Below are 27,320 nucleotides of genomic sequence, written 5' to 3' on the forward strand. Positions count from 1 at the left end.
TTTTTTTTTCATTAGCATTAGGTCTAATGCGTGGTATCAAAGAGCAATGCTTTCTATATATTAAAACGCTTCGAACATATAATCTATTTTTATGAAGAAGTTAAAAATTGTTTTAAGAAAAATAAAGTACAACTAAAAACTTTCATAAAATGTTATGCACGGTGTCTGAATATTTATTACGGCCCATAATTATTTATATGTATATACTCATGATTAATACGAAAAATAAGTTAAAAGATTATTAAAAAAACAAAGACAATTAATATTTCAGCATTTTATATATACAGGCTAGGGTGTATACAATCAAATCGATAATCAAGATATTATGTTGCGCATTCACTACCTAGGTAGCTACCTAGTCTATCAAAAAGTGAATAATCAAATAGACAAAGACAAGAGTATATAATCGTAATCTACTCTGTTTTTATTATTTTTCAATTTTTATGGACTCTCATGGCCATTTCAATAATATTCATTTTTATGAGATCTATTACCTAGATACCCCGTTGATTTCCCGATCAAAGAATTTCCCGTATAAAATAAAAAATGGACGCGATTGTTTAGGCTTAGCATGAGTTTTAAACTAAAAAAAATTCTTCATTTATGAATTTTGAACTCAACACAATAAAAATAAATTAAAATATTTTCATTATAAACTAACTAACTAACTTAATATAAATAAGTTAACTTGATGTAATTTGATTTATTTATTGATATCAATCATAAAGCCATTATGTTGTACATGTTGTATGGTCACATTTTTGCAACTCTGATCTTTGTGAATGTGTTATAAAGATTTTTTGTGTGTGTAACAGTTTTTTTTCCTTAATTCGAAAAAATTAAAGGCTAAGTCAAACAGTGTTTCTTTTTTTAATTTTTAAGCCGAGTCTACATGAACATAAAAAAAATATATATTTATGTTTTTTTAACCAACATAATTTATATAATTTTTAAGAGCATTTTATTATTGTTACCTACATATTTGAAATTAATTAAAAATCGTGACTAAATTCAGAGACGAAACGTGTGCGGTAATGTAATAGACAATAGTAGACAAACAGTGTGGCGTCGTCGGACCGGATGTTGTTTATGACCGACATTTTCCTTTGGAAATTGTATTTGGGCTTAAATTGTATATAATTTGGCTATTTTACTAGTAAATATTTAATATCTGGTATAATTAAATATAATAACATGTTCTTATAAAGCAGGGATGTAAAATAGGTAGATGTTTAATAAACTCTAAGTTCATTTTAGCAAAAGTTTTTTTCTCTTTCAATATAGCGGGAAATCTTCGTTGTGACGCGCACAATATCTGATAATTTGTAAGGTGAAGCAGTGAAGTGTCGTAACGGATTGTTATGTGGTTATTTACGCTTTGACAGTGGATCTCGATATTATATTTAGATTTGACAATGTCGGACGAAATGGCGGTGGGTGATAAAGCATCAAAAGATGAACAAAAACTAGACGGCGGCGAGACGGAAACAGAGACCATGGAGACCGCTGATGCTTCAGAGCCTCAAGCAGAACCTTCATCCCCTGGATCTGAAGCGACATCGGGACATATTGAAGGTAATTTGACTTTCACATAACCTCTTATCTGCTTGTTGACATACATTCATCACATCTCCTTCTATCAGATTCTTACTTTGTAAAATCTATTGTAAGAATAACTAAATTTGATTAAATAATTGCTATTTATACTTTAGTAAATCATCAGTCAATTTATCAGCAATTAAATCTTGCTGTTTGTAAATATACCAATTACAATTTCTTGAGAAATCATGTAAATTGCAAATGCTAGTTTGAAATCTAACTGTTTCAGTCAAATGTTGTAATTGCTTTAGCGTTACTATTACTCTGATAGAGATTCATTTTTCAGCATTCCTATTTCAGCTTCAACCATATGGTAGAACACAACTATGTACTTGTATAATACAATTCAATGTGCTTTTATGTAATTCTGTTCTAATTAACATTTATTAATTGATGTATGACAAAATCTAAAGTTGAATAATAAGTCGACTTTCAAATGATTTGTACCGATCATTAATACTTTTTTTACATCAGTAGTATATAGTCAAATAGATGTCACAAGCACTTTTGAATTTATATACAGGATTAAATTGATATCAAAGCCACCTCGGAATATGATGAATTGTATCTATTGAGAAGACATAGTGAAAAATTCAATACTTACTCTTTTCCTCAAATGATATAACATTTATTAACTATATAATATGTTTAAAAAAAGCAAGACAGCCCAGTAGCTAAAACTTCAGATTCTTAAACAGAGATTACAGAAATCAACCAGACAAGCGTCCCTAAGTTTTTATGACCTTATTTTTGTTTTTAAATCGATTTCAGGTATAACGGTAAAGGAAAAGAGGACAATATTTCCACCTGTTTATCTACATGGAATAGGCTTTAATTCTTTTTAAAGGCTTGGCCTTTACCCAGCAGTCAATTAATAGCTGTTACTTAACAGTTTTATATAATAATATTAATGTATTTTGTATAGAATAAATAAATAAGTCCTTTTTATCATCTGTATAGTTGTTTTAAATGAAATTGTTCAGTATAATTATGATACTTATGCATTATTGTTGCAAATGGAATCTTTACCGTTTGTTGGATGTTTAAGAAAATTATATGTAGGTTGTTCTCGGTAGAATTTCGATTCCTAATTCCTACTAGTTAATATTTAATTTAATCCTTTAAAATGACTTTTCTAAAGTGCTGCTTGTTTGAGAAAAACATATATTTTTTTGATTGTGTTTTAATTGATATGATATTGAGATTGGTAATTTTTTTCTTATGTATATTTTTTAATTTCTGATAAACTTCCTATTTGAATATTTACAGAACATATTACAATGAAGAATGTTCTTTGATATGACTATTTGGAAATAATGATTGTAAAACTAAAGTGAAAAAATGGGAAAAAACTTATAAATTAATATCTCAGAATGAAATCAAGTCCAGCTGTAAGAGAAAAATAAATTGGATGTCACTTAACAATCAGCAAATCAATCTTGTAATACTCAATACTGGTGGTAGGGTTTTGTGCAAGCTCATCTGGGTAGGTACCACCCACTCATCAGATATTCTACCGCAAAACAACAATACTTGATATTGTTGTGTTCCGGTTTGAAGGGTGAGTGAGCCAGTGTAATTACAGGCACAAGGGACATAAAATCTTAGTTCCCAAGGTTGGTGGCGCATTGGCTATGTAAGCGATGGTTGACATTTCTTACAATGCCAATGTCTAAGGGTGTTTGGTGACCACTTACCATCAGGTGGCCCATATGCTCGTCCGTCTTCCTATTTTATAAAACACAAATTTGATTTTAAAATTGCCAACACACTGTTAGTGTTACTGTCGTTTTTTATTCATTATAGATAAATGCCTATTTAACCTATTTCATTAGCCTGTGTAATGTCATGAAAATAATATTGGGATGTTTAAGTTTGTGGAATGGGTAATTTATCTTTTAATTAATACTATACATACATAATAATATAATATCTAATTAATTACTACATAAGAAATATTTAGCACGAACTTTTTAAATGGATAAAAATCATCTTTTAATATATAACATAAATAAGTTATACTATTGATGTTATTAAATAATATATAGTTTTATATGTTAGTTTTACCATTAAAAATCTTACGTCCGTGTATTTCTCGCAAATGAGCCATGCAGTTTTGTCAAATATTGTTTAATAATGATTTATATATAAAGGAGCTATTTGTGCGATAACAAAGATCATCTTGATTATATTTTAGGTCTACTTTATATACTTTCATTATGAAATTGTACAATATAATCTTGGTATGTTTCATTACACAGCCATAAAAGTATATTTAATACACACATCATATTTACAAACTTTTTTGCTGTCTTACTTTGCTATTGGCATAGCATTTGTTGAATTAAGAATAACATTTTTAAAAAGCTAAGAGGATTAGGGCTCAATATCTTAGGATCTAAGGGATTGATGGCAGCACTCAATACATTGACAAATTTTATAATCTGACAACTTGCAAATTTACCGAGTGTTTATTTGTGTTTGATTTTTCTTTCCAAAAAAAAATATAAATATACAATGTTTATAATTCATGTTACTAAACGAAAAACAACTTTTTTTTTATTAGATGAATCTGCTGTGGAAAAAGATGAATCAAGAGATAATTTCCAAACAACCGATTTACCTATAATGGAAGAACCAGAAACTGAAGAGACGACGGAAGAACAGAAGGAACCTGATGAGGAAGTAACAAGAGGCATCAAGCGTAGAGCATCCGCAGCATTTAGTGATGGCGGAGATGAAGAATTTAAAGGTTTTGACAGTTGCGAGAAAAGCAGTACCGCAGATTACAGTCGTATTATTGGTAAGTCCGAAACCATTTTACCTTTTAAGCATGATTGAATTTTAATTTTAATAATACTGTCATTATATACAGATATCATTTATAAATGACTTGATATATAACTGAAAAAAAAAATTTGACACTTATTAACATGTTTTTGATATCAAACAACTTTTTAAAAATATTAATTTCGAAATAGGTCTTAGAAATTTGAAATTGTAATGATATATTATAAATGTATTAGAAACGTATCTAAAATTTCAACTAATATATTATTTTTTTCATAACAAATCGTTATTGTTATTCCATGCTTATCAGAAGAGGAGAGCAAAGTTATACGGAGAACATCCACATCTAGTGATGATGGTTTCAAAGGTTTTGACCTTACTGAGCACAATAGTTTGACTGGATATTGTCAAGTTTTAGGTAAGCGAGTCCAGGGAACTGGTGATGTGCCCAGTTATTTTAAAATTGGAAGAAGCACTTTCATACATCATATTCCTTCGTTACCACCAATTTTGATTCATATGAATGTTACTAAAACACACTTTATTAACTTCCTTTATGGACTACTTAGAAATTTTATATACATAATTTATTATATACTTAAAAGTTTATATCACAACTGCCTCGCTGGGTAGCGGGTAGTGTAACAGTTGTAGATCCTGAAGTCCTTGGTTCAAATCCTGGGATGAGACAATAAACTTAATTGGTCTTTCTGCTAATAAAATCTCAGCTAATAAAATTGGCAGAGTTGAGTGTAGGAATTAATGTAAACTTTTGGATTTTGAATCTGATCTCTTTTCTTTTAAAAACTCTTCCATTGGATACTTAAATGTCTTTTAAAGTTCCAGTTTTTGATTAATTAATTGTTTAATTAAATTGATATTATATTTAAATTATGTTAAAGATTATTTATTCGAGTTTTGTAAATGTCAAAAGGTTTTATTTATCATAACAGGAGCTTCAATGAGAGAAAATATTTTGCGATAGATAGACAGAAAACATTTGCATAAAACTTCTTTTATGCAAATGTTTTTTTTTTTCAACTATCTATCATAAGTCTATGTCATGTCTGTGGTATGTGTTAATTGTAGATAATTTATATATTTATAGTCTGTGTTTATATAACAGTACTACTATTTATATTATACTATTTTTATTTATTTTTTATTTATTTATTTATATACTATTATTTATTTTTTAAGTTATTGGGATATAAAGGTAATTGAACTTAAATTATTTTATTTTAGAATTTGGGTTATATTTTTAATGACTTAATGGACCTATTACTCAATGATTAAGTAAGTGTTTATTGCAATTTAAAACAAAAAAAAATAATAAACAATTCTTGTTAATTACAGAGCGCTTGGAAGCTGAGGTGTCAGCTGCCGTCAAGACATACACACCAGTCCGTAGCGTCATGGCTAGCCCAGCGATCAGAGCCAGTAAACGAGCTCGCCAAGACACAGGTGGGTGTACCAAGTGGTCTGAACATCTCGAGGCGGAGGTGACTGCCTTCGTGAGAAGCTTCTCAGATGAAAACGGGGATACAGTGGCTGCGAAGCGTCAGCGGCGGGGTACTGGTGAGAATAGTACCTGTTGTATTCAGTAATGACTGGCTGATTGTCCATTTTTGGTACAACAGAGGAGCAGTTATCCAGATTTTGATTCTATTGTTTTCTAATACAATGTTTCTGGTTATACCTACATTATATAGATATATAGATTTGGTATAATTTTTTAAATCATGTATAGTAATCAAAATAATCTGAAGAATCATTCGTCTGGATAATCTAGGCTCTGCTGTACTATTAACTATAGTCATTGGAATGAGTCGCTAACAAAAAGGTGTAACTAATGGGCAAGGCTAATGATATACAATATACGAATATGCTCGCTATATAAATGTGATAGTCAGCCCGCTAGTAGTTACACACATATATATTTATATATATATGTATATAGAATATGATAGTACAAACGTTGTCCGTTTAAGTTTATAATGATAGTTTCACTGAACCCTGTAGATAGTTCGCGGCCGTCGTCGGCGCTGTCGTCGCGCTCGGACGGCGACGGCGCGCTGTCGACGGACGCGTCGTCGTCGCCGGCGGCGCGCGGCGGGCGGCGCGCCACGGTGGAGATGTCGGCGCCGGCGCTGCGCGTGCCGCTCGAGCGCGGCTGGCGGCGCGAGCTGGTGTACCGCGCCGTGGGCGCCTCGGCCGACGCGTCCAGCCGCCGCAACGCCGACATCTACTACTACACGCCGCAAGGGAAGAAGCTGCGCTCCACGAGGGAGGTCTGTACCGCGTGACATGTTAGACCACTGTGCAGCGGACGAATGATTAATATTTGACATTTATGACATTAATGACAAGCCGTTTGGCGTGGTTGGTAAATACTTGCCTTTCACGTCGAAGGTTGTGGGTTCGATTCCCACCCAGAACAGACATTTCTGTGCATGAATATGTCTGTTTGTCCTGAGTCTCGGTGTAATTATCTATATAAGTATGTAATTTACAAAAGAAAAGTAGTATATGTAGTATATCAGTTGTCTGGTTCCCATAGCACAAGCTTTGTACAAGTTTAATTTGGGATCAGATGACCGTGTGTGAAAATGTCCCAAGATATTATTATTATTATTATTATATTTCTTTGAGTTTCAATTCTAATGGGCGGTGTTTCCATCAGGTGGTCCATTTGTCAGTCTGACTTCCTAACGTTGCTTAAAATTATTAAAAATTATAAAAAAAAAAAAAAAAATTTAAATAAAATTATCCATTGATGCAATGATCCGATGAGACATTTTTAATATATGGTTGATTTCTTAGATATATTTGTTAAAATGAAATGTTTATTTTAGGTTGCCGAACATCTGTCAGGAACAGGTCTTACATTAGACAACTTCTCTTTCTTCAAAGAACCTTTGGGAATTGATGATCCTGAAAAAGAAATTATACGGTTAGTTAAAATTGCTCTAAAAATATAATAAACAGTAAAATTTTCATAATATATGATATAAAACTAAAAAGTAAATATTGTCTTACAGTGATGCTAAAGTCATCAGACGTGTAGAGTCCCCGGTACCAGTTGTGCCACCACCAGTGTTGGATGGCAAGAGGACACCAAAGCCCAAACCTCCCAAAGGTGCTAGTCCTGAACCTGCTACTCATAAGTCGCCACCTGGTAAACTTAAGGTATTTATTATCTATATTTAACTTGTTTATAATATAAAAAAAACTGTTTTAATCACATTTTCTATAATATTTAGGTTAAATCAATGGGTTCCCGGCTAAGCAGTAATGGTACCACTCCAAAGCCAGCAAAAAAAGCACCGACTCCACAACAACAGCCGCAAGCACAACAGCAACAGCAGATGTCAGCACCAGCAGACAACAACAATACTGCAGCTTGGAAAAAGCCCAGGTATGATTTCAATAGCATGTGTTCTTTAATAATAAGAGTAATTACATACATGAATAAGTAATTATAATTAATTGTTGCCATTACCATTTTATGTGAAATATTTAGAATAAATGGATTATTAAGTTAATCATCTTGATAGCATACACATACGTTTGAGTGGTTCACGGTATAAATAAATTTCAATATTATTTTATTGTATTTGAATACACAAAAAAAATGGATTGATTTTTATTCGTCTTTGAAAAGCACATGAATTATTCGTTTGGTATTTATAGTGCAAGTGCTCTTAAGGTAATTATACTGTTTTAAAGTCTTAAATTAAAAATCATGAAATGCTATATATCGCAAACGACGGGTTAATTGACAAAGGTTTGGCAATTAACCCTCGCATGCGGGTACTGAGCGCTGGCGGCGCAGGTAACACTGTGGTACGGCAGGGGCCCGCTGCCGCCGCAGCCGCAGACGCAGTCGCAGCCGCGTCCTGTGCAACCTGCGCAACCTTCGCACCTAGCCTCTGCGCATACTACTCAAGTTGCGCACCCCACACATTCTGCGCACACTGCGCATCTCGCGCAGGTTACTCACAACCCTGCTCCGCAAGCTCCGGAAAGGGAGCCCATCCCGGTGCATCACCATCAGGTATTTTTTTGTCGTATTCGTAAGATATTATTTATGGCTTTAGAGCCGTAATAGAAAATGTGCCTTGGTCAATAATGATTGGGCAAGGAAGTAAAAAAAAAAATCGGTTTTTATTCTTTAATTTTATAAAACAGTAGTAATTGCCTCATAAAAGATATATTAACCAGCCTACAGTAATAGCCTGTGAATGTCCCACTGCTGGGCTAAGGCCTCCTCTCCCTTTTTGAGGAGAAGGCATGAGCTTATTCCACCACGCTGCTCCAATGCGTAACCAACCTAAGCATAGTACTATTTTTAAAGTAATATTTTTTTTTGCAAATATAGAAAAATATAAAGGAATAATGTTTAATATTAATAAACATCCACAGCAACAGGTGGCGCGCCAAGTGCAGCAGCCGTGCTCGATGTCGTGCGGGCGCGGCGCCGTCCCGTCGCTGGCGTGCGACGCGTGCCTGTGCCTGTACCACCCCGTCTGTGTGGGTTACCCCGCCGCGCCCGACCGCTTCCTGTGCAAAGTTTGTACTTTTGTATTCGTTCAATAACAAGGCGGACGTGAAATAAGAGGCCGTATCTGCCTGTAGATATTCCTGAAGAAATAATCAAAATCAAGATATTTCCATTTAAGTATGCTCCGAGTTTCTTGTCAATTCCTGTAGATAGAATTCATATTCTGAAGTTTTGGTAGTTTTCAATTTATCTTGAAAAGTGATGATTCATCTTTTAAAATGGTGATTACAGGAGCCGCCTTTAACAAAATCTATTTTTGATTTTATTTCCAAATGATATATACAGTAGGTTGATAAAGATTTTAGTACATTTACTGACTTATTTATGGCCATGTAACAACAAACACTGGTGTTAGGGCTTTGTGCAAGCTCGTCTGGGTAGGTACCACCCACTCATCAGATATTCTACTGCAAAACAGCAGTACTTGATATTGTTGTGTTCCGGTTTGAAGGGTGAGTGAGCCAGTGTAATTACAGGCACAAGGGACATAAAATCTTAGTTCCCAAGGTTGGTGGCACATTGGATATGTAATCGATGGTTGACAATTCTTACAATGTCAATGTCTAAGGGCGTTAGTGACCACTTACCATCAGGTGGCCCGTATGCTCGTCCCCCTTCCTATTCTATATAAAAAAAAAAACAAAGTTTCATAGCTACTCAATATTTAACACAAAGATTTAAGGCTATAGTTTGAATGGGATTGTATGAAACGGATGGAAGTTATGTGCATATTTGTTTAGGTTTTAAAATTTGCCGAGTTTAATTTTTTTTTTCAATTCAATAATTGTTTTTTTTTTTTTCAGAACTGTCGTAAATCAACATCACCACCACTGGAACCTTCGCAACTCGCCCATAATAAAATAGGCGTCACCACCAGTGCGACCCAATTAACCAACGCCCCACCAACCATGTCTAACACTGGTGCCAGACGACTACCGGTCCCGGTACCGGCGAAAGTGCCGAAGAATGACAAAAGAGTACTCTTGAGGATGAAGGTAAATGATTTCTATGTACTTTTAACATATTCAGTTGCATATCAAAACATCAAATTTATGACATACGAGCTCTATGTCTCTTCAATTTATCAGTAAATTATTACTAGAAACAATTTGCATCAAAAATTATTTATATTTATTGATCTAATGCATACCAAATGTCATGGCTATCTTTGAACGGTTTACAGTTGATGCGTTGCGGCGCCATCTAGCGGCGAGTTACAACAAAGTAGATTTTTAAGATATCTATATACAATATGATTTGACAAAACACAAACGGAAGCTGGTCTGTTTCCGATGGACACTATATAATAATAATATCTGTATAAATGTGCGCGACAGGTGGCGGGCGGCGGGCCGGACGGCGAGCGCGTGTGGGCGGTGGCGAAGGGCGCTCCGCCGCGGCCCGCGCTGCCGCAGTCGCTGGCCGTGCTCAACGGACGCAGGTTCATTGTCGTCGCGCGTGCCAGCCCCCAGTGAAGTCACACCTGTACCTGCCCTGTGTGCTTGAGGCATAAACTTATTTTTTTTTTGTTAGCAAATAACATTATATGCCAAAACAGAACAAAAAAACATAGGACTTGAAAAAACAACTGGAAAAATAAATGCTTTAGTTTTTTTGTCAAAATAATTTATAGAAATTCACTTTTAATATGTGATCTGTAAACAAATGGCTTAAATGATTAAAAAGAAAAGATTTAGTAAATGTGGCATGTTTTGGTTCAAATTGTAACACATATACCTACCAAAGCGCATTGGTGCTTGATTGTAGAATATCTTATAACATTTACTTAGGAATCTATTGTTATAATAAAATTACTTTTTATCAATTTTCTCAGTCAAATTAATATATTATTTTTCTTTACAGATGACCGACAACAGAAAACATTGTGTTTGAAATAGATACTATGTACATAATAACTATAATGGATTTTTTTTTAAATATATATTTATTTAAAGTTATAAAAAAGGAAGACTGTATCGGGAACTATGATTAAAATTAGTTGCAAAAATTGTCTGCATTACGGTATATTACTCATAAGCTAGTTACATTCAATTTTTAATATTACTATATGAAGTTTAGCACATCAATTTATACAATTAATAATAATAGCAAACTATATAGTTTTTAAATACAATTGTCATACAAACATAAAAAATAAATCAATAACCTATAAATATTCTATTTTAAGTAGAAATACTAATGAAAAGAGGAGTAAAGATAAAATAAACAACTTTGACTTTGAACTGATATGACGCTATTGGTCGAGATCTAAAAATGTCTATGGTATTAATTGTGGATTAATGAAAAAATGGCGTTATGTATTTCGGCGAATTTGTATTCGGAACTTTTGAAGTTTGAGTGCACTATATAGCAAAGCTAGTAAAAAAATCTTAAATTTGTTTATCTATACTTCTTGTGCCGTCAAAGTAGGTCGTATGTTAACGTACATTCAAAGCTTACGAAATTATATATACTTCTTGTAGATCAGACCTTATTTGTCGACTCAAGTGTACAGATTGAGTATCAAATGTATTTAAATTAAGCGTTAATTGGTACAAAATTCCATTTTTATATCTATAAAGAAACGATTGTCAAAATGTGATATTATTACCCATTATATTTAGTTTAGTATATTTTTAAGGATAGCGGTAATTTTAAGTTGTATTATTTATGTAAGTGTTGCTGTATGACGTTGGGGCGGTGATATGTTACGAATGAGAAATGTTTAAAATTTAAAGTGTTCGTTTTAATTTTTACTTTCGTAAACCTTAAGGAAATTATCGGTAAGTTTTTTTAACATCAGTATTATTATTGTCTTAAGTAATCGGCGTGAACCACTCAAATGTATGTTTAGATTATATTTTAAGGTATATAAAGTTTTTATATTACTAACGATTGATATGCAATAGAGTTAGTATATTATGGAAATCGAATATTTGTATTAATGGTAACCGTTCGTTCCCGTGCCAGCGAGGCGCCCAAGGCGCTGCGCGCGCGCGCGCTGGCCAACGGCGCCGCGTCGCCGCCCGCCGCGCCCGCGCCGTCCCCGCGCCGCCGCGGCCGCCCGCGCCTCGACGACGCCGACCACTTCACCGCCTTCCACGCGCGCGCTCGCGCCGCCGACTACAACGTGGCCGTGCAGGTACGCCGTGCCGAAACTGTTTAGTGCTCAGTTATTTACTATTTATATTTTTAGTGTCGGTAAATTCATATAAGACAATCAAAACAATTATTAACGAGGTCTTGTTTTTTCAGATATTTCAATATCTTGGAATGCGCGACGTAGCCCGCTGCGCACGAGTGTGTCGGCTGTGGCGCCAGCTAGCGTCCGCGCCGGCGCTCTGGAGGCACGTGCGGATGAAAAACTCACATGTAAGTAATTATTATTTGAATGTGTTCAAAGACTTCTCTCAATTATATATGTGTGAACATACACACACCGCTACACCTTCTTAATTTTAATAATATTCTTTCATATTCATGCAGGTCAGCGACTGGGCAGGCTTGTGTGCAGCGTTAAAGAGTCACGGCACGAGATGGTTGGACTTGCGTAAGATGTTGCTACCACCTAACGACACCGTATTTTGGGATCACTTTGCTGAACACATCGGTTCCGTGGATACACTCGAGAGGTATACTATAACTTTATATTTTAAATCTTTACTCATATAAATGCAAAAGTTACTCTGTCCGTATGTTTGGTTGTTACGAATTGCTACGGCCAAGCCATTGAATTTTGATTAAATTTGGTATGAAACAATCTGGAACTCCAAAGACACGGGCTACTTTTTAAATCTAGTACCGCCCCCCTAATACACGGGCGATCCCTGCTAGTACACAATAAATTAATGAATAACATTGTTGAATTTAATAAAGTATTATTTTATCTCTTGTTAACAGTAATGTATTTAATATTGATGCGTGTGTATAGAATGGCGTGTAATACGAGGAAGGTATAAGAGACAGTCCTATTCCAGATTGGAGCTGTGTCGGTGCCCGGCGCGCGCGGTGGAGGCGGCGTGCGAGCGCCTACCCGGCCTGCGCGCGCTGGCCGCGCCCGCCATCCGCGACGCGCGCCTCGACCCCGCGCCGCTCGCGCGCCTGCCGCGCCTCGAGCTCCTGCGCCTCAAGGTGATTATATACATATGATCACATATTAAAACGCACATTCATTAATTAATTGCTGAAAAAAGACTGACTTTGGAATTTCTTCAAAAGTGGTTGTAAGAGCCTACCTCGATAAAGTATATAAAAATACCAATAACAGTTTTTTGTTTTTGTTACAGAGCCTAACTGGACTATCCTTAACCCGAGACCTACATTCCCTGTCTTCTCTATCACGTCTCCAACATTTATCACTAACATCGATCAAGGAGCTTGGTTGGTGTGCATGTGAAGTAGTCGGACAGCTTGAACAGCTAGAATCACTCGAGCTAGGTGAATGTTCCTTCGGTGGATCGTTCGCAACAGCCCTGGGCAAGTTGGTTAAACTCCGGAGGTTGCGGTTAGAGCGAGGAGTGTCTCACTGTGCCGCACCGGCACTTCTAAGAGCACTCTCAGCGTTGCCAAAGTTAACCAGACTCGAACTTGTTAATTTTGATGTTAAGGTCAGCATATAATTATAGTTTATATTTTGTTTTACGGATGTTTAGTTTAATTCTGATTTCTCTCTGTCTGACACATCGATTTGACATTCGAAAGAAAAAGACATCATTGTTAAACTTATCACCCCTAAAACAACGTTTATATGCAATGTTAATTGCACTAAATAATATTATAATGCTAAATAATATTTTGTAAATGTTTTTTTTTGCTGCAGGTTGGATTCGACGATGCTCTCGCGGAGTGTAAAAACATTCAGAGACTGCTCATTATACCGACATATGTGTCACAATCAGCGACAACCAATAAACAGGTAAGCTGCTTATGAAAAAATGCAGTTTACATTTTCTAAAAGTATAATAATATTATTACTGTTTACAAACAATTTATTATTCCTTGCAGGTATTAAGTGGTGTACTTCGACTGAAGGATACTTTGACGCATTTGATGTGGGGCGTGACTATCGAGTTGCTTCGCGTTACTGAATTATTCATAGACCAGTGTGAAGCTGGAGAAGGCGAAGGCAAGCGGCGCGACGTCGGCGAGTGCATTCCTGTACTGAAACCGGTACCCGGGTGTCGCCTGCCCGACGATCATCGCACCGTGGTCGGCCCGCCGCAGGTACACACCGCCCGCCAATCGCCGCCCGACGAACAACGCACCGTGGCTGGCCCTCCGCAGGTACACACCGCTCGCCCTTCGTCGAACGTCGAACGACGCACCGCAATTGGCACGCCGCAGGTATACAACGTCCGCCATTCGTATACCGACGATCACGTCTCCGTGGTCGACACGGAATAGGTACTAATCGCGCCCTACATGTTGCCTGGCGTCCACTGCATCGTTGCCCGCCTGAAGTTGCACACCGCCTTATACTCTCGACGACTACTGCACTGTAGATGTGTAGTCACAGGTACACAACATTCGCTTACCGACGCCTACTGCTACGTGGCTAGCTCGCCACAAACTACTCCACTAGCCTTCCAACGATCATGTCACCAAAGAGCATTAGTTAAATATCTTTAAAAAAATTAATCATCAGTAAAAAAAAAATAACATTTTCCAGGTGGAAATACTCCCGATCCCGACTCTACAACGGCTCCTGTCAGCTCAACTGCCGAACACCAAACTCAAATTGCTGCGCATCCCCTTCCACGCTACTTGGCGGCAGTCACTCGCAGACTTTCAGTAGCGTACACCCGCAACGCTGTACTTGTTCAGGATCCTTGTACGCACATCAAGGCATATATTACTGACAAACATATACAAAAGTGGGGTCAGTCATAGACTATATATAAATAAAATGTCAGTCGTGTTCCGGGCGGGGGTCTGTGTTACGAAAAGGACTACGATTTTATTGAGTTAAAAAATACACTCGAGAAGGGTTAACTTCAGTGCTTAGACAACATGCAGTTTTTACTTAAAGTTTTTGGATAATATAGAGTCAATAAAATGATATCAAAATTGGCACGTAAATATACAATTATTATATTTAAATAAGGAAGTTAATTATTATATTTGAAAAGGAAATATTGTCAGTGGGCTGATAATTTGCAATACTTGAAGTAAGATGAGGGTGCAGATTATATAATCGAAAATTTTATAATAAAAAGATAAAACTGTGTTTGAAGTTACTGATTATAAGAAAATGAGTACAATAAATAAATGTTTTCAAAACTATCATTTAAAAGAAAAATAATGTATGATTTTTTGTATCAATTTAATTTCATTTCGAATCAAATGGAAATAAAAAAAGGTTTGTCAAATTTAAAATAAAACAAAATATATCCAAATATCGTTTAAAAGGAATGAAATAATATTAATCTAACATTTCATTTTTTGTATTAATAATACACTTTATTTAATTAAATAACCATTTGAAATACAAGTAATCATATCTAACCTAAAATACCGTCTGTATTTTTAGCCTTTAACACATTATAAAAAAAAAACAATATAACAATAGTTTAAACAAACCTGTGGGTGTTCTTATAGTCTTTAAGTCGTAGCGAGAGATATATTTTTATTCAAATTCATCCATTTCATATTATTATATGACGCAATGAAATAACTATATAAAGTTAAATGATTAACTTCTTAGTTTTAATGTATCTAAGGTTGTAAATATTATATCGATCAGCCTGTAGTTTTGACCTTTACCATAGATGCATGATATATTCATATTGTTTTTAAAAAAGGCGCGCTTGTCACCGAAATGGCGGGAATTATCCTTAAAAATGACAGAACATTGACGTATTTTTTTCTAAAAAAATTTATATTGTTGCTATAAGTTCCTATTGTAAAATTTTCTTCTATTACTTTACGAATTTTGTTTCGATTTTAAGCTATTTTAATTGCTTCTGATAAAAAGAACTCGTTTCCGCCATTTCGACTAGCTTATTTCTCACACTTTATAATATCTGCCACATAAATTCTGACAACAGAGAATAATATATTGTGTTATGAAAATCAAAAATACGCCTTAACATACATGTTATTCAAAATTTAAAATATTTCTAGCTTAGAAGCTTACAAGTCAGCATTCACTCAATTAGGTTTTTGAATAATAAATAATGACAAAATACATAGATTTTTTATACAAGTACTAACTACTATTAGATGTATTACTGTATCGAAAATAGATTTCAGAAAATATGCTACAATGTTTTTGTGGTAAATTATTTATCTTCAAAAGTACCAATTGGTGATATATTTCTCATTCATGTACATTTTAAATAATGTTTAATTTCAATTTTCTTGTTTTATGACAAATGTGTTATGAAACTGTGATTTTATTATTTGACATATTAGTATTCGACTATTAAACAGAATGTTGTAAAATTGTGATTATTTCTAATGTAACAAGCTTCTATCTCAATTAAATTAGCTAAGATGATAGTAAAAAAATGTAATAAAAAACAATTAAAACTATCGTACCTAAATACCATTTATCTAGTATTTTTACGATTACACTCCAATAAAGAATTCGTATTGATTGAATCCAAATTACCTGATAAATAAAATAGATATAAATAACTAATATATATGTAGAAAAATACGTTTATTGGCGAGAGTGTAATCATCTAAAAAACAAAATATAGTTTTAGATATTATAGCTTTTATAAAAAAAAAAATCATATTCGGTAGTTTTTATAGAAGAATGAATATTTAACGACATTTTAAGCAATATGTAACACCAACAATATAGCAGAAAAAAAGCTGTGACAATTAATTAATAACTTTATTAAAATATATTAAGGTTGAATAACATGGAGGCGTTTATATTTTTTAAATTATTCGAATTGAATCCGTTAATGATACGCAAGCCTAGCTTCGTAGCTTAGACAATGGTCTATTGTTTATAATCTCCTTTTGAAAGATGATTTGTATTTTTACTGTAGTTTTTAGTTCGAGTATGTCTGGTTGGCGCCCTTGTAAATATGTATAATTTGTATCGGCGCCCGCCGCGACCGGCTCCGTTTATTAGTTTAATATAAATACTAGTAAATATAGGCGACTCAATAAATCGTTGCCCTGTAATCATTGTTTCATTTCCCCTTATCAAGATAAGCTATGACAGGCAAGGTGTGATACTGTTTTATATATAAAGAGTATGGTTTATGTATGATTGTAGCAAATACATGATCGTTCACTGGCAGTGAGTGTTATGCACCGACTAACAAATTTTAAAAATAATGTTGAATATTTAAATTAATATTATGTAATTGGCCTTTGGCTACATGCAATAATTATCATGAGGTTCTGTTCTGGTATAATGGTGAGCCAGTGAAAAAAAATAATGTATATAAAAAGTAACATCACATGACAGCGTATTGGCTAAGATAACACTGATGTCTTTTTGGGTATTAGAAACCATTACCATCGGAATTCCATTGCTTATATACCTTTCTATGATCAATAGAAAATATAAATTGTACTCGTCAATTACAAGTATAAAGGTATTGGATATTCCATGAATATATTATGTATGTATTATAGTTTATTTAATATTTGCTATTATATACAAATATGTAAATCACTGGTTAAGTAAATACCCAATGTATTTTTATAGTGTTTTATTTATGTTGTCATGTAATATGAAAGATGTTTTTTATAAGATGAAATAAATGTTACAAGAAATAAAACATCTTTTATTGTTTTATATTTATTAAACAGTTCTATAAATAATCATCAAAATACATTTTCTCTTAACTACTAAATACATGAGTGATTAACATAATTTCGACCCCATCGATTTTGATATTACATAAACGAGAACCACAAATTATTGCATACAAATATTTTGGCTTGTTAGGAAGATATAGAATTTTCACAAAAATATAATTCTAAATTAAGAGTAATGATTAATAACCAAGGTTAAACTGATTCGATTTTGGTAAAATACACATTTGTAGTGTTATTTACGACTTATAGTAGACTAAGCACCTTTATTTTCTTTTCCAAATTCAAATGTCAGTCAGTAGATATTAAAAATACAGAAAGTATTTTTTTAGAATGTAAACATACAAATTTTAGTGTAGTTATTAATTTAGTAATTTGAGTTGGGATTTATGATATGAAAAAAAAAAAACTCGTCCGTTCGTGACATACGCACAATCTGAACTAGTAAATTCAAATATAATTTTATTCTTATAAAAATCGCACTATATATACTATAGATTCTGTAGAAAATTGAATATTATACGCATCGTTACTCTCCTGCGATGGTCTAGTTGGGTGTAGCGTCGGGATGCCTCTCCAGGAGCATGGCGACTCCCTGCCCGCCGGCCGCGCACGCGGAGATCAGTCCGATCTGGCCGTCTTCGCGCACGAGTCTATGCGCAGTGTGCATAGCCAGTCGCACCTGGAACAATCAAAATTATAATTTATGTTATATTGAAGTGGACTTTTGAATAGCTACCACGGGTCGGACATTTAGACTATACCTAAGAACCAGCAAAAAACTTTAGAACAATTCTACATTCGGATACAACATTTGTATTAATAAAAAATATCCCTTAGATGTTATCTATACTAATATTAAAAGTGTGAAAGTAACGCTGTCTTTATGTTACGCTTTCACGGTTAATCCGCTGAACCGATTTTGATGAAATTTTGTATGAAGCAAGCTTGAACCCCAATGACATAGGCAACCTTGTTACCTAATATCTAACTCTCTAGCTCTTGAACACGGGCGAAAACTCCTCTTTAATTTTTCCTCAATTACAGTTATATTACTTTCAATGGCTTGTATGCTTTTGTGTGTCAGAATAGAGTATGTTTTCCTATGTGTATTAAGCTCATATACTATAGAAATTGATGTAATGAAAACATTAAGCGGTATAACCAACTTAAAAAAATTGTATTGTAAAAGAAAATATTTACCCCAGTGGCTGCGAAGGGATGACCAATAGACAGGGAACCACCCCATTTGTTCCATTTGTCTAAATCGGGAGAACCCACCTGTGAACATGTGCATTAGGCATATTAGAAAATCAGCTTTGTAGAGACAATATCAATTTCTCAATGTATACAAGTTCAAGGTCATTGACTTCTACTTTGACTTGTGAGTTAAGTCTAAAAAGTATTTAATAATCAAAAATAAAGTTTTTTTTTTCTTGTAACACTGTAAGTAAACTTTCGTCAGCAAATATTAGAAAGTATAATAGTTTTTTTTTATTTCAGATTGGCATAATAGAATATAACAAACCTTAGATTGACGTCCAAGATAAGTCTGAGCGAACCAATCAGAGTCCAGTGCCTTCAAGTTGGACAAAATTTGACCCTAGGGAAATACAGAGTATTAGTAAGGAATAAGTATATATAGTGTTTAATTCTATCTATGTTTTGTTTATATGCTACAAGATATGACAATTGTATGAATATATTATTTATGTATTAAATAAGAATTGAATTAATCTTCAATAAAATATTAATATTGAAATCATTTACTAGTTTGCATTATAAATAATTATAGTTTAAGAAATATCTGCAATATGTAGAGACTTACAGCAAAAGCCTCGTGAATCTCCCAGGTGTCGATGTCGCTGAGCTTGAGTCCGGCTTTGTCCAGGATCTTGGGGATGCCGTAGGCGGGTCCGAGCAGCAGCTGGTCCACGGGGTCCTGACATAATGGAAATTAAATCGTAATTATTTCGTATCATCATAATATTCAGCCCGCATTAATCCACTGCTGGACATAGGCCTCCTAACAGGCGCGCCAGTTCTCCCGGTCCAGTGCTAGTCGCATCCATTGAGCACCCGCCATCTTCCTAAAATCGTCTGAACATCGGGCGGGTGGTCTGCTTGTCACTGGCCTTTTTGCTTCTAGGCCATCACTCCGTGACGACTTTAGTCCACCTTCCGTCTTCTCGTCTGGCCAAGTGTCCAGCCCATCTCCACTTTAACCTCGTGTTACGCTTCCCAATATCTTTCTTTCGACTATATCTGCCCAATATCTGACTTTCGTCTTTCGTCGGATTTCTGGATTATTATTCTGGATTATTTCGTATATTTTCTGTTTATTAATGACTATGCATCTTGATGTAATGTAATGTTAACCTTTATAAAATTAGAAATATGACATGTACAGTGCTATATATAGTATTTATATATCATATAAGTGAACTTACTTGAGCAACATAGGTGAAGTCCCGGACATAGGCCTTGGGCTTCAGACCGAGCTCCTTGGCCTTCGCCTCCGACATGACGAGACACGCCGACGCGCCGTCCGTCTGTATCACATTTATTATTATCATTAAGTTTATCATGGATATATTACATTTTAATATTCTGGGAATCTATATATTGTTTTAAATGAACAATTATCCAAAGTATTTTTTTGAGTGTAACAGCTATTCTCTGGATATGATAAAATAAATAATATTCGGTAACTTACGAGGAAGGAGGCGTTGGCGGCAGTGACGGTGCCGTGTGGCTTGATGAAAGCCGGCCTCAGCTTGGCGAGCTGCTCCGGAGTCGACACTCGGATCCCGTTGTCTTTCTCGACCAAAGCGTCCTTACCTTCCACTGTGAACAATATGTTATAGTTTTACTTTTAAATTTTAGTCTGCGTTAGTATGAGCCATATATTATATTGTCAAAACGATCTGGGTGTTTCTTTTCCGAACCGGTGGTAGTTTCTAGTTTGACTATAAATAAGTGTATTGTTTCAATGTTGAATAAAGTATTTTGATTTTTGATCCTATAGTCGATCTCTACAGAGGACAAGGGGAACTACGCCCAGTGAGGCAAGAGGAATAACACACACCGACCCCGCCGGCGGGGTCGTCGACCCTCATACGTTACGTCCCGTCAACGCCTAGGTGTTTATAACGCACACGTCCGTCCCTCCCGATTTCAACGGCGCCCTAAGCCGAGGTCCGGCCTCATAGGAGGCACCCTTAGGACGCCCGTCTCTCTTGAGCTTCTAGTGGCTCCTAACATCCCGCCCGGTGACGCTGTAGAGGCCAGAAGGGCCAACAGCAATACACAGTCCGAAAAAAAAACAGGCAAGTGGAGCTCATTAGTGCAGGGCGGGTCACCTTTGACGGGGATGAGGTCGGTGAAGTACCCGGCCTGCTGCGCGGCGGCCGCCAGCTTGTGCGAGCGCAGCGCGTACTCGTCCTGCTCCGCGCGCGACGCGCCGAACGCGGCCGCCAGCCGGTCCGCGCTGTGGCCCATCGTCTCGCCCGACGAGAACTCGGCCACGGCCGGCAGCTGCGTTATTCATTTATTTTATGATTATTCATAGCATAACAAAAAAGTCGAGATGGCCCAGTGGTTAGAACGCGTGAATCTTAGCCGATGATCGTGGGTTCAAACCCGGGCAAGCACCGCTGAATTTTCATGTGCTTAATTTGTGATTAGTACGAGATGAATTATTCATCTCGTACTTGACGGTGAAGGAAAACATCGTGACACCCGCATTGGAGCAGCGTGGTGGAATAAGCTCCAAACATTCTTCACAAAAAGGGAGAGGAGGCCTTATCCCAGCAGTGGGACATTAACAGACTGTTACTGTTCATAACTGGAAGGGAACACTTTATGGGATAAGTCCACTTTGGTACATTAATTTTATATAGCATTAAGTATTCCATTTTATCATAAAAAGTGATCATTCACACATATTTTCACCATACCTCAGGTGCAAAGAAATCAGGTCGAATGCTGGCTATCAACGAGAGCCTCTGAGCCGGAGTCTTGGCCCGGTTCAGCCGCAGCAGCAAGGCCCGCATCTTGCGCGAGTGTCGGATGGGCACGTCCGACATGAACTCCACTCCACCAGCCACGATCACATCGTAGGCGCCGGCTGCTATCATGCCCACGCCTGGAACAGCCAAATATGTCACCTTCGTCTTCTATTTAGGCTATACCTATCTACTCACATCATCTTGTGCCATATTCCACATTAATACTGTTATTTAATACAATTAATTTGTTAATCAAATTATTCTTACAAAACAACTTTGTCCAAACTGTTAACAAATTACTTATAAAATAGATACTAATAATTGTTTAACTTTAATTTTTTTTTTTTATTAACGATAAATAAAGTTAAGTTTGTGTAAAATGTTTAGAGATTTAAGAAACTATTCGTCAATAAGTCTAAGAAAAGCATTAATATATGTCATTTTAAAATAAATATAAGTGTGATTATTTCAACACACCAGTAGTAATAGCTTGGTTGGATGATATGCAAGCCATTGTGACGGTGTGAGCCGGGGTCTTGTCACTAAAACCGGCAGCCAGAGCAGCTTCCCGTCCAATGTTGGATGTCTTCACCTCCTGGATGACTGTGCCATAGACAATGTAGTCTATAACGTCCTTGGATACACCGGTTTTCTGGAGCAGGCCACTATGCATAGGAAATAATAAAATTTATTTTTAAGTAAGCTTGATCTCCAAATATGTTATTTTATATCTGTTTTTAAATATTGTATTAAAGTAAAGTAACAGTCACTATAGTCTATTCCAATCACAACAGGAGTAGATATAAAATTAAATATTCCAAGTGATTTGCTGATAACTCCACTATAACCACTCCGCTACAAACAGTTCTTGATTTTTACTTACACTTAATAGGCAAGCGTTTGACCGATGACTTGCCTGATCTTAAGCTTCGACTCACGAGTTCACTCTGGATTTGAAAACACAAACATTGTACCTATCAGGAAATACGGACTCAGGCAAAGCATTCCACAGTTTCGTAGTGCGATCGATGAATGTGGATTCAAAGCGCTTCGTACGTAGGCGGAAAATTTTTACTGTGTACCTATGGCGCTTTGGTCGCGTTTGCCTGGCCGTTCGATAGTAAAAAGGGGTGGAAGGAATCAGTTCGTGCAATTCCTGAGCACATTCTCCGAAATGTATCCGATAGAAGACTGAAAGTGATGCAACCACACGTCGATGTTCAAGACTTTGGAGTCTAGACTCGACCAATGTGTCGTCTCCTGACACGCCTCTCAATCAACTCTAGAGCCCGAAGGTGGTGCTTAACAGAGCCGTCCCAAAGGTGAGAGAAGTACTCCATACAAGACCTCACCTGTGCTTTGTATTAGCTGAGCAGTGGTTCTGGAGTAAAGTAACGTATCACCTTGGAGAGAATACCAAGCTTTCGAGCGGCTATTTGGGCTTTGGACTCAATAAAAGAGCCGAAATTTACAGTCGACGTGAGACTAACGCCAAGAAGGTCAAAGTGTTCAGTTATACGTACGGACACATTTCGGAAAGAGGGCTGAAATTCCGTCTTTTTGGCGGAAAACAAACACGCCTGCGTCTTGGTTGCATTGAACATGATCAAATTGGCATCGCCCCAATCAGACACTGCCTTAAGGGTCACGCTCAGGCGCTCTATCATGGCCTCTCTCTGAGCCTGAATTTGGGCCTCACTAGCTCGCGCGTTGGATTTGTAGCTCTCGACAACTGTGGGTTACATGGATACCAGGCATCAGCAGATCATTAATGTGCAGCAGAAATAGTGTAGCCGAGAGCACTGACCCCTGGGGAACACCGGAATTTATAGCCATTTGATCCAACGAGTGACCATCAACCACCACTCGTAACGATCGGTTCCTCGGGAAGTCTGAAATCCACGCACAAAGGTTAGCAGGCAGGCCATATACTTGGTGATAATGCCATCATGCCAAACCCTGTCAAAGGCCTTCGAGATATCTTAAGAATCAGCAAGTGCCTAACCGTGTTTCCCGATGGCCTCACTCCAGATGTGTGTGACGTACACCAGAAGATCACCAGTGGACCGATTTCGTCGAAATTCGTACTGTCGGTCACTGAGAAGGTCATTGGCTTCCAGATATGTCAGAAGCCTAGTATTAAGGATACTGTCCATTGTCTTGCAAAGAATGGACGTAACCGAGATGGGCCTGTAATGGGCAGGGTCAGCTCGACTACCCTTTTTAGGCACGGATTGTACGTTAACAAGCTTCCAGGACTTAGGCACTTGACCGGTCTTAAAAGAGAGGCGAAAAAGTTATATTATATCTCGGTATATTATTTTAGTTTTGTCACTAATTTTAGATTTTTTAACTAGATATTATTTATTCATTTGTATATAAATAATATGTAATATTTGTAAAATAAATAGAAAGTTGCCTAAGCATCCGGTAAAGATGTTACTATCATGTAACATAAGATAACGAAAAATATTTAATATTATATTTATTTAAAACTTATCGTAAGTTGTTATTTTTAATTACATATATTTAAAAAAATAAATTTATACTAAAAAATATATTTTAATATCATTTATATAAAGTTGATAGTAATTTTGGCTATAAGGTAAAATAAGAGTTTTGCGTTGAGAGCTCAGAAATTGAATCAGATTAAACTTTTTTTTAATAATTGTTTTTTTTTTTCTTTTTTTCCAGCAATCTATATAACATATATCTATTAAAATTAATATAAAATACGGTATAATGAGTACTCATATATAATATATAATACCGTACTTAATCATTAATTCCCACCCACTCATTCGTAATTCGTAATCTGACGAGTCGGTTGGCGTGGTTGGTAAGATACCTGCCTTTCACGCCGGAGGTTGTGGATTCGATTCCCACCCAGGACAGACATTTGTGTGCATGAACATGTCTGTTTGTCGTGAGTCTGGGTGTAATTATCTATATAAGTATGCATTTACAAAAGAAAAATAGTATATGTAGTATATCAGTTGTCTGGTTTCCATAGCACAAGCTCTGCTTAATTTAAGATCAGAGGGCCGTGTGTGAATAATGTCCCAAGATATTATTATTATAGATATTATTGTATAATTTCTTCCATACTAATTTCACTCAAGTGTTATGTCAATTCAGGGTCAAAGTCGTTTATTGACCTTATTTCCTATTCCCATTGGAATAGACTATACAAGTTGATATGGCCCAGTGGTTAGAACCCGAGCAATCACTGAATTTTCATGTGCTCAATTTGTGTTTTTAATTCATCTCGTGTTTGACGGTGAAGGAAAACACAATGAGGAAACCTGTATGTTTCTAATTTCACTGATATAGCAGTGGCATGGTGGAATAAGCTTCAAACCTTTTTCTCAAAATGGAGAGGAGGCCTTAGCCCATCTGTGGGGCATTTAGAGACTGTACAGTACAGTAAAAGTAACAGCTTGTGAATGTCCCACTGCTGAGCTAAAATGGGACTGTGAGACTTCCTTCCCTATTGAGGAGAAGGTTTTTTGAGCCTACTCTAACACTCCGTTCCAACACTGGTTGGTGGAAACACATGGCAGATTTCCACACCACCACATCCATGTCTCCTCACAATGTTTGCCTTCACCGTCGAGCATGAGATGAATTATTAACAAAAATTTAGCACAGAGTCATTTGAACTAGGAATTGGTTAAGATAAACTATTCATCTTCTAACCCCTAGGCCATCATAGCTAAATTTTTTTTGTATAATTAAGTGATAAACTATTGCATATGGTGTAATCTGGTGGTAGAGCTTTGTGCAAGCTCGTCTGGGTAGGTACCACCCACTCATCAGATATTCTACCGCAAAACAGCAGTACTTGGTATTGTTGTGTTCCGGTTTGAAGGGTGAATGAGCCAGTGTAATTACAGGCACAAGGGACATAACATCTTAGTTCCCAAGGTTGGTGGCGCATTGGTGATGTATGCGATGGTTAACATTTCTTACAATGCCAATGTCTAAGGGCGTTTGGTGACCACTTAGCATCAGGTGGCCCATATGTTCGTCCGCCTTCCTATTCTATAAAAAAAAATCTGTAGTATGCAAAAAATGTAATAATAAAAAAATATCAAAGTTTCAAATTCAATAAGTGTTGAGTAAAAGATTCTATAGTCTTCAATAAAACTCACTTAGCAGTGAGATGCAATACATCCTCTCTCTGTAAAGCCTAGGGTGGTATTCAATTGTATTAAATTTAGTATAGAAATAGTTTTCTAGTAATATATTATGTTCAACATCTCAATATTTACATGTATGTATATAGTATTTGAAGGGATATACTATATAATGAGAAGGAAATGACATTAACCACCTTTGAAGACAAATAGTGTACAATTGCAAATGAGTTTTAATAGACAAATAGCTGTCTTATAAAGCTTCTGTCTTATAAAATCAAAAAGAAAATTTGCTCAAATAATCAAATCCAGACTTAATGTGATTTAATCATTAAAAAAAACAATGAAGTAGTTCTGATATGAAATTAGTTATAGTCATTATATAGTTATATTATTATGTACTTACAGTAATGAATGCCTGGCCAGTTCATGTGGCATCATCTTGGCGTAGTCGGTAAACGAAACCAAGAATGGTGTTCTGACTCCGTCCACAAGTACTACATTCTTGCCGGTCTTATCAGACAGCGTCTTCTTCTGTTGTAAAGCTGCTCCGACACTGAGAGCTCGCCTGGCAGTATCTACATATTGATTTGAAATTCAAGGATCATAAAACATCAAACTCGTAAAAAGAGTTTCTTATAAATAATTGAAAGATCCCAAAATACATTGGTGTTTTAGTGTTATAACTACTAATACATACTTAAAGCTTTTATTCCCAAAACTATTCAATGTAAAACCATAATTTGTGCTTGATATATTCATAAATAGTCAGAACAAAGTCCAGTTATTATTAATATAATTGATAATTATTGCCAACTTTCGAGTCCAAAGTTTACTCTTCATGAATGAAGTTAAAATACTCCATAATAACGATTTTTTTGTGAAAATGAAATAAGATTTATTTTAATGATTTGTATATGTTGATATTATCATTTGTATATACTGTTAATAAATATTTATTAATATAAAAAAGTTACCGAATTTCGCGGTGGAAGTAGGACGAGTTGCTTTTATAAAAGATTTTGCCACTTGCGATGCCATGACTCTCTTTATATGAATACCGGATTTCACTGAATTTGCTAATTATTTCTGCAAAAATAAATACAAATTAAAAATATTACAACACCCAATAAAAAGTTAATAAAAACTACTAGAAAGTTGGACTCTGACCTGTCAGTGAGAGACATCCACTTAGCAAGAATTCGTTCGAAAACTGACAGACGAACAATGTAAGACAGATGTTATATAATATTATATAAAAGTGGAAGACATTTTTCATTATTTCTAATTGTTTTCCATATAAAATAAAAGCTGTAAAAAAATATTAATGATGAGATCTAATAAGAATAAATAAGTTTAATGTTTTTTTGTCTGATATTTGCATTTCAGGAGATCTGTATATCTATTAAAATTTAATGTTTGTAGCGGGTAGTT

At 35.6% G+C, this 27,320-nt stretch overlaps 2 protein-coding genes across 9 annotated transcripts; one reads left to right on the top strand and one right to left on the bottom strand.

Moving 5' to 3' along the window:
* The first annotated feature begins 1,068 nt into the window (after nt 1-1,068).
* On the top strand, nt 1,069-18,186 carry LOC126777027 (uncharacterized). Of its 8 annotated transcripts, none has more exons than XM_050499854.1 (16): nt 1,069-1,575; nt 4,166-4,402; nt 4,700-4,807; nt 5,746-5,967; nt 6,412-6,680; nt 7,245-7,342; nt 7,431-7,578; nt 7,653-7,807; nt 11,924-12,095; nt 12,209-12,325; nt 12,440-12,585; nt 12,931-13,084; nt 13,240-13,560; nt 13,773-13,868; nt 13,958-14,296; nt 14,622-18,186. In XM_050499854.1, exons 1-16 carry the CDS (start codon nt 1,416-1,418, stop codon nt 14,745-14,747), a joined length of 2,868 nt encoding a protein of 955 aa, XP_050355811.1. In that variant the 5' UTR covers nt 1,069-1,415; the 3' UTR covers nt 14,748-18,186. The 8 variants fall into 8 exon arrangements, with proteins under 8 accessions (XP_050355811.1, XP_050355812.1, XP_050355815.1 ...); XM_050499855.1 differs by having other exon boundaries at nt 13,958-14,236; XM_050499858.1 differs by having other exon boundaries at nt 13,958-14,176.
* Nucleotides 18,151-27,103, bottom strand: LOC126777070 (trifunctional enzyme subunit beta, mitochondrial). The gene is made up of 12 exons (XM_050499939.1): nt 27,057-27,103; nt 26,864-26,975; nt 26,293-26,464; nt 22,225-22,412; nt 21,697-21,884; nt 21,100-21,274; nt 20,454-20,584; nt 20,188-20,289; nt 19,566-19,679; nt 19,266-19,340; nt 18,941-19,018; nt 18,151-18,419 (listed from the first exon to the last, which is right to left on the bottom strand). The coding sequence occupies exons 2-12, from the start codon at nt 26,925-26,927 to the stop codon at nt 18,285-18,287; spliced, it is 1,422 nt and encodes a 473-aa protein (XP_050355896.1). The 5' UTR covers nt 26,928-26,975; nt 27,057-27,103; the 3' UTR covers nt 18,151-18,284.
* Nucleotides 27,104-27,320: the final 217 nt, after the last annotated feature.

The sequence above is a fragment of the Nymphalis io genome, chromosome 22 (genome assembly GCF_905147045.1).
Source record: "Nymphalis io chromosome 22, ilAglIoxx1.1, whole genome shotgun sequence".
NCBI classification, from domain to species: domain Eukaryota; kingdom Metazoa; phylum Arthropoda; class Insecta; order Lepidoptera; family Nymphalidae; genus Nymphalis; species Nymphalis io.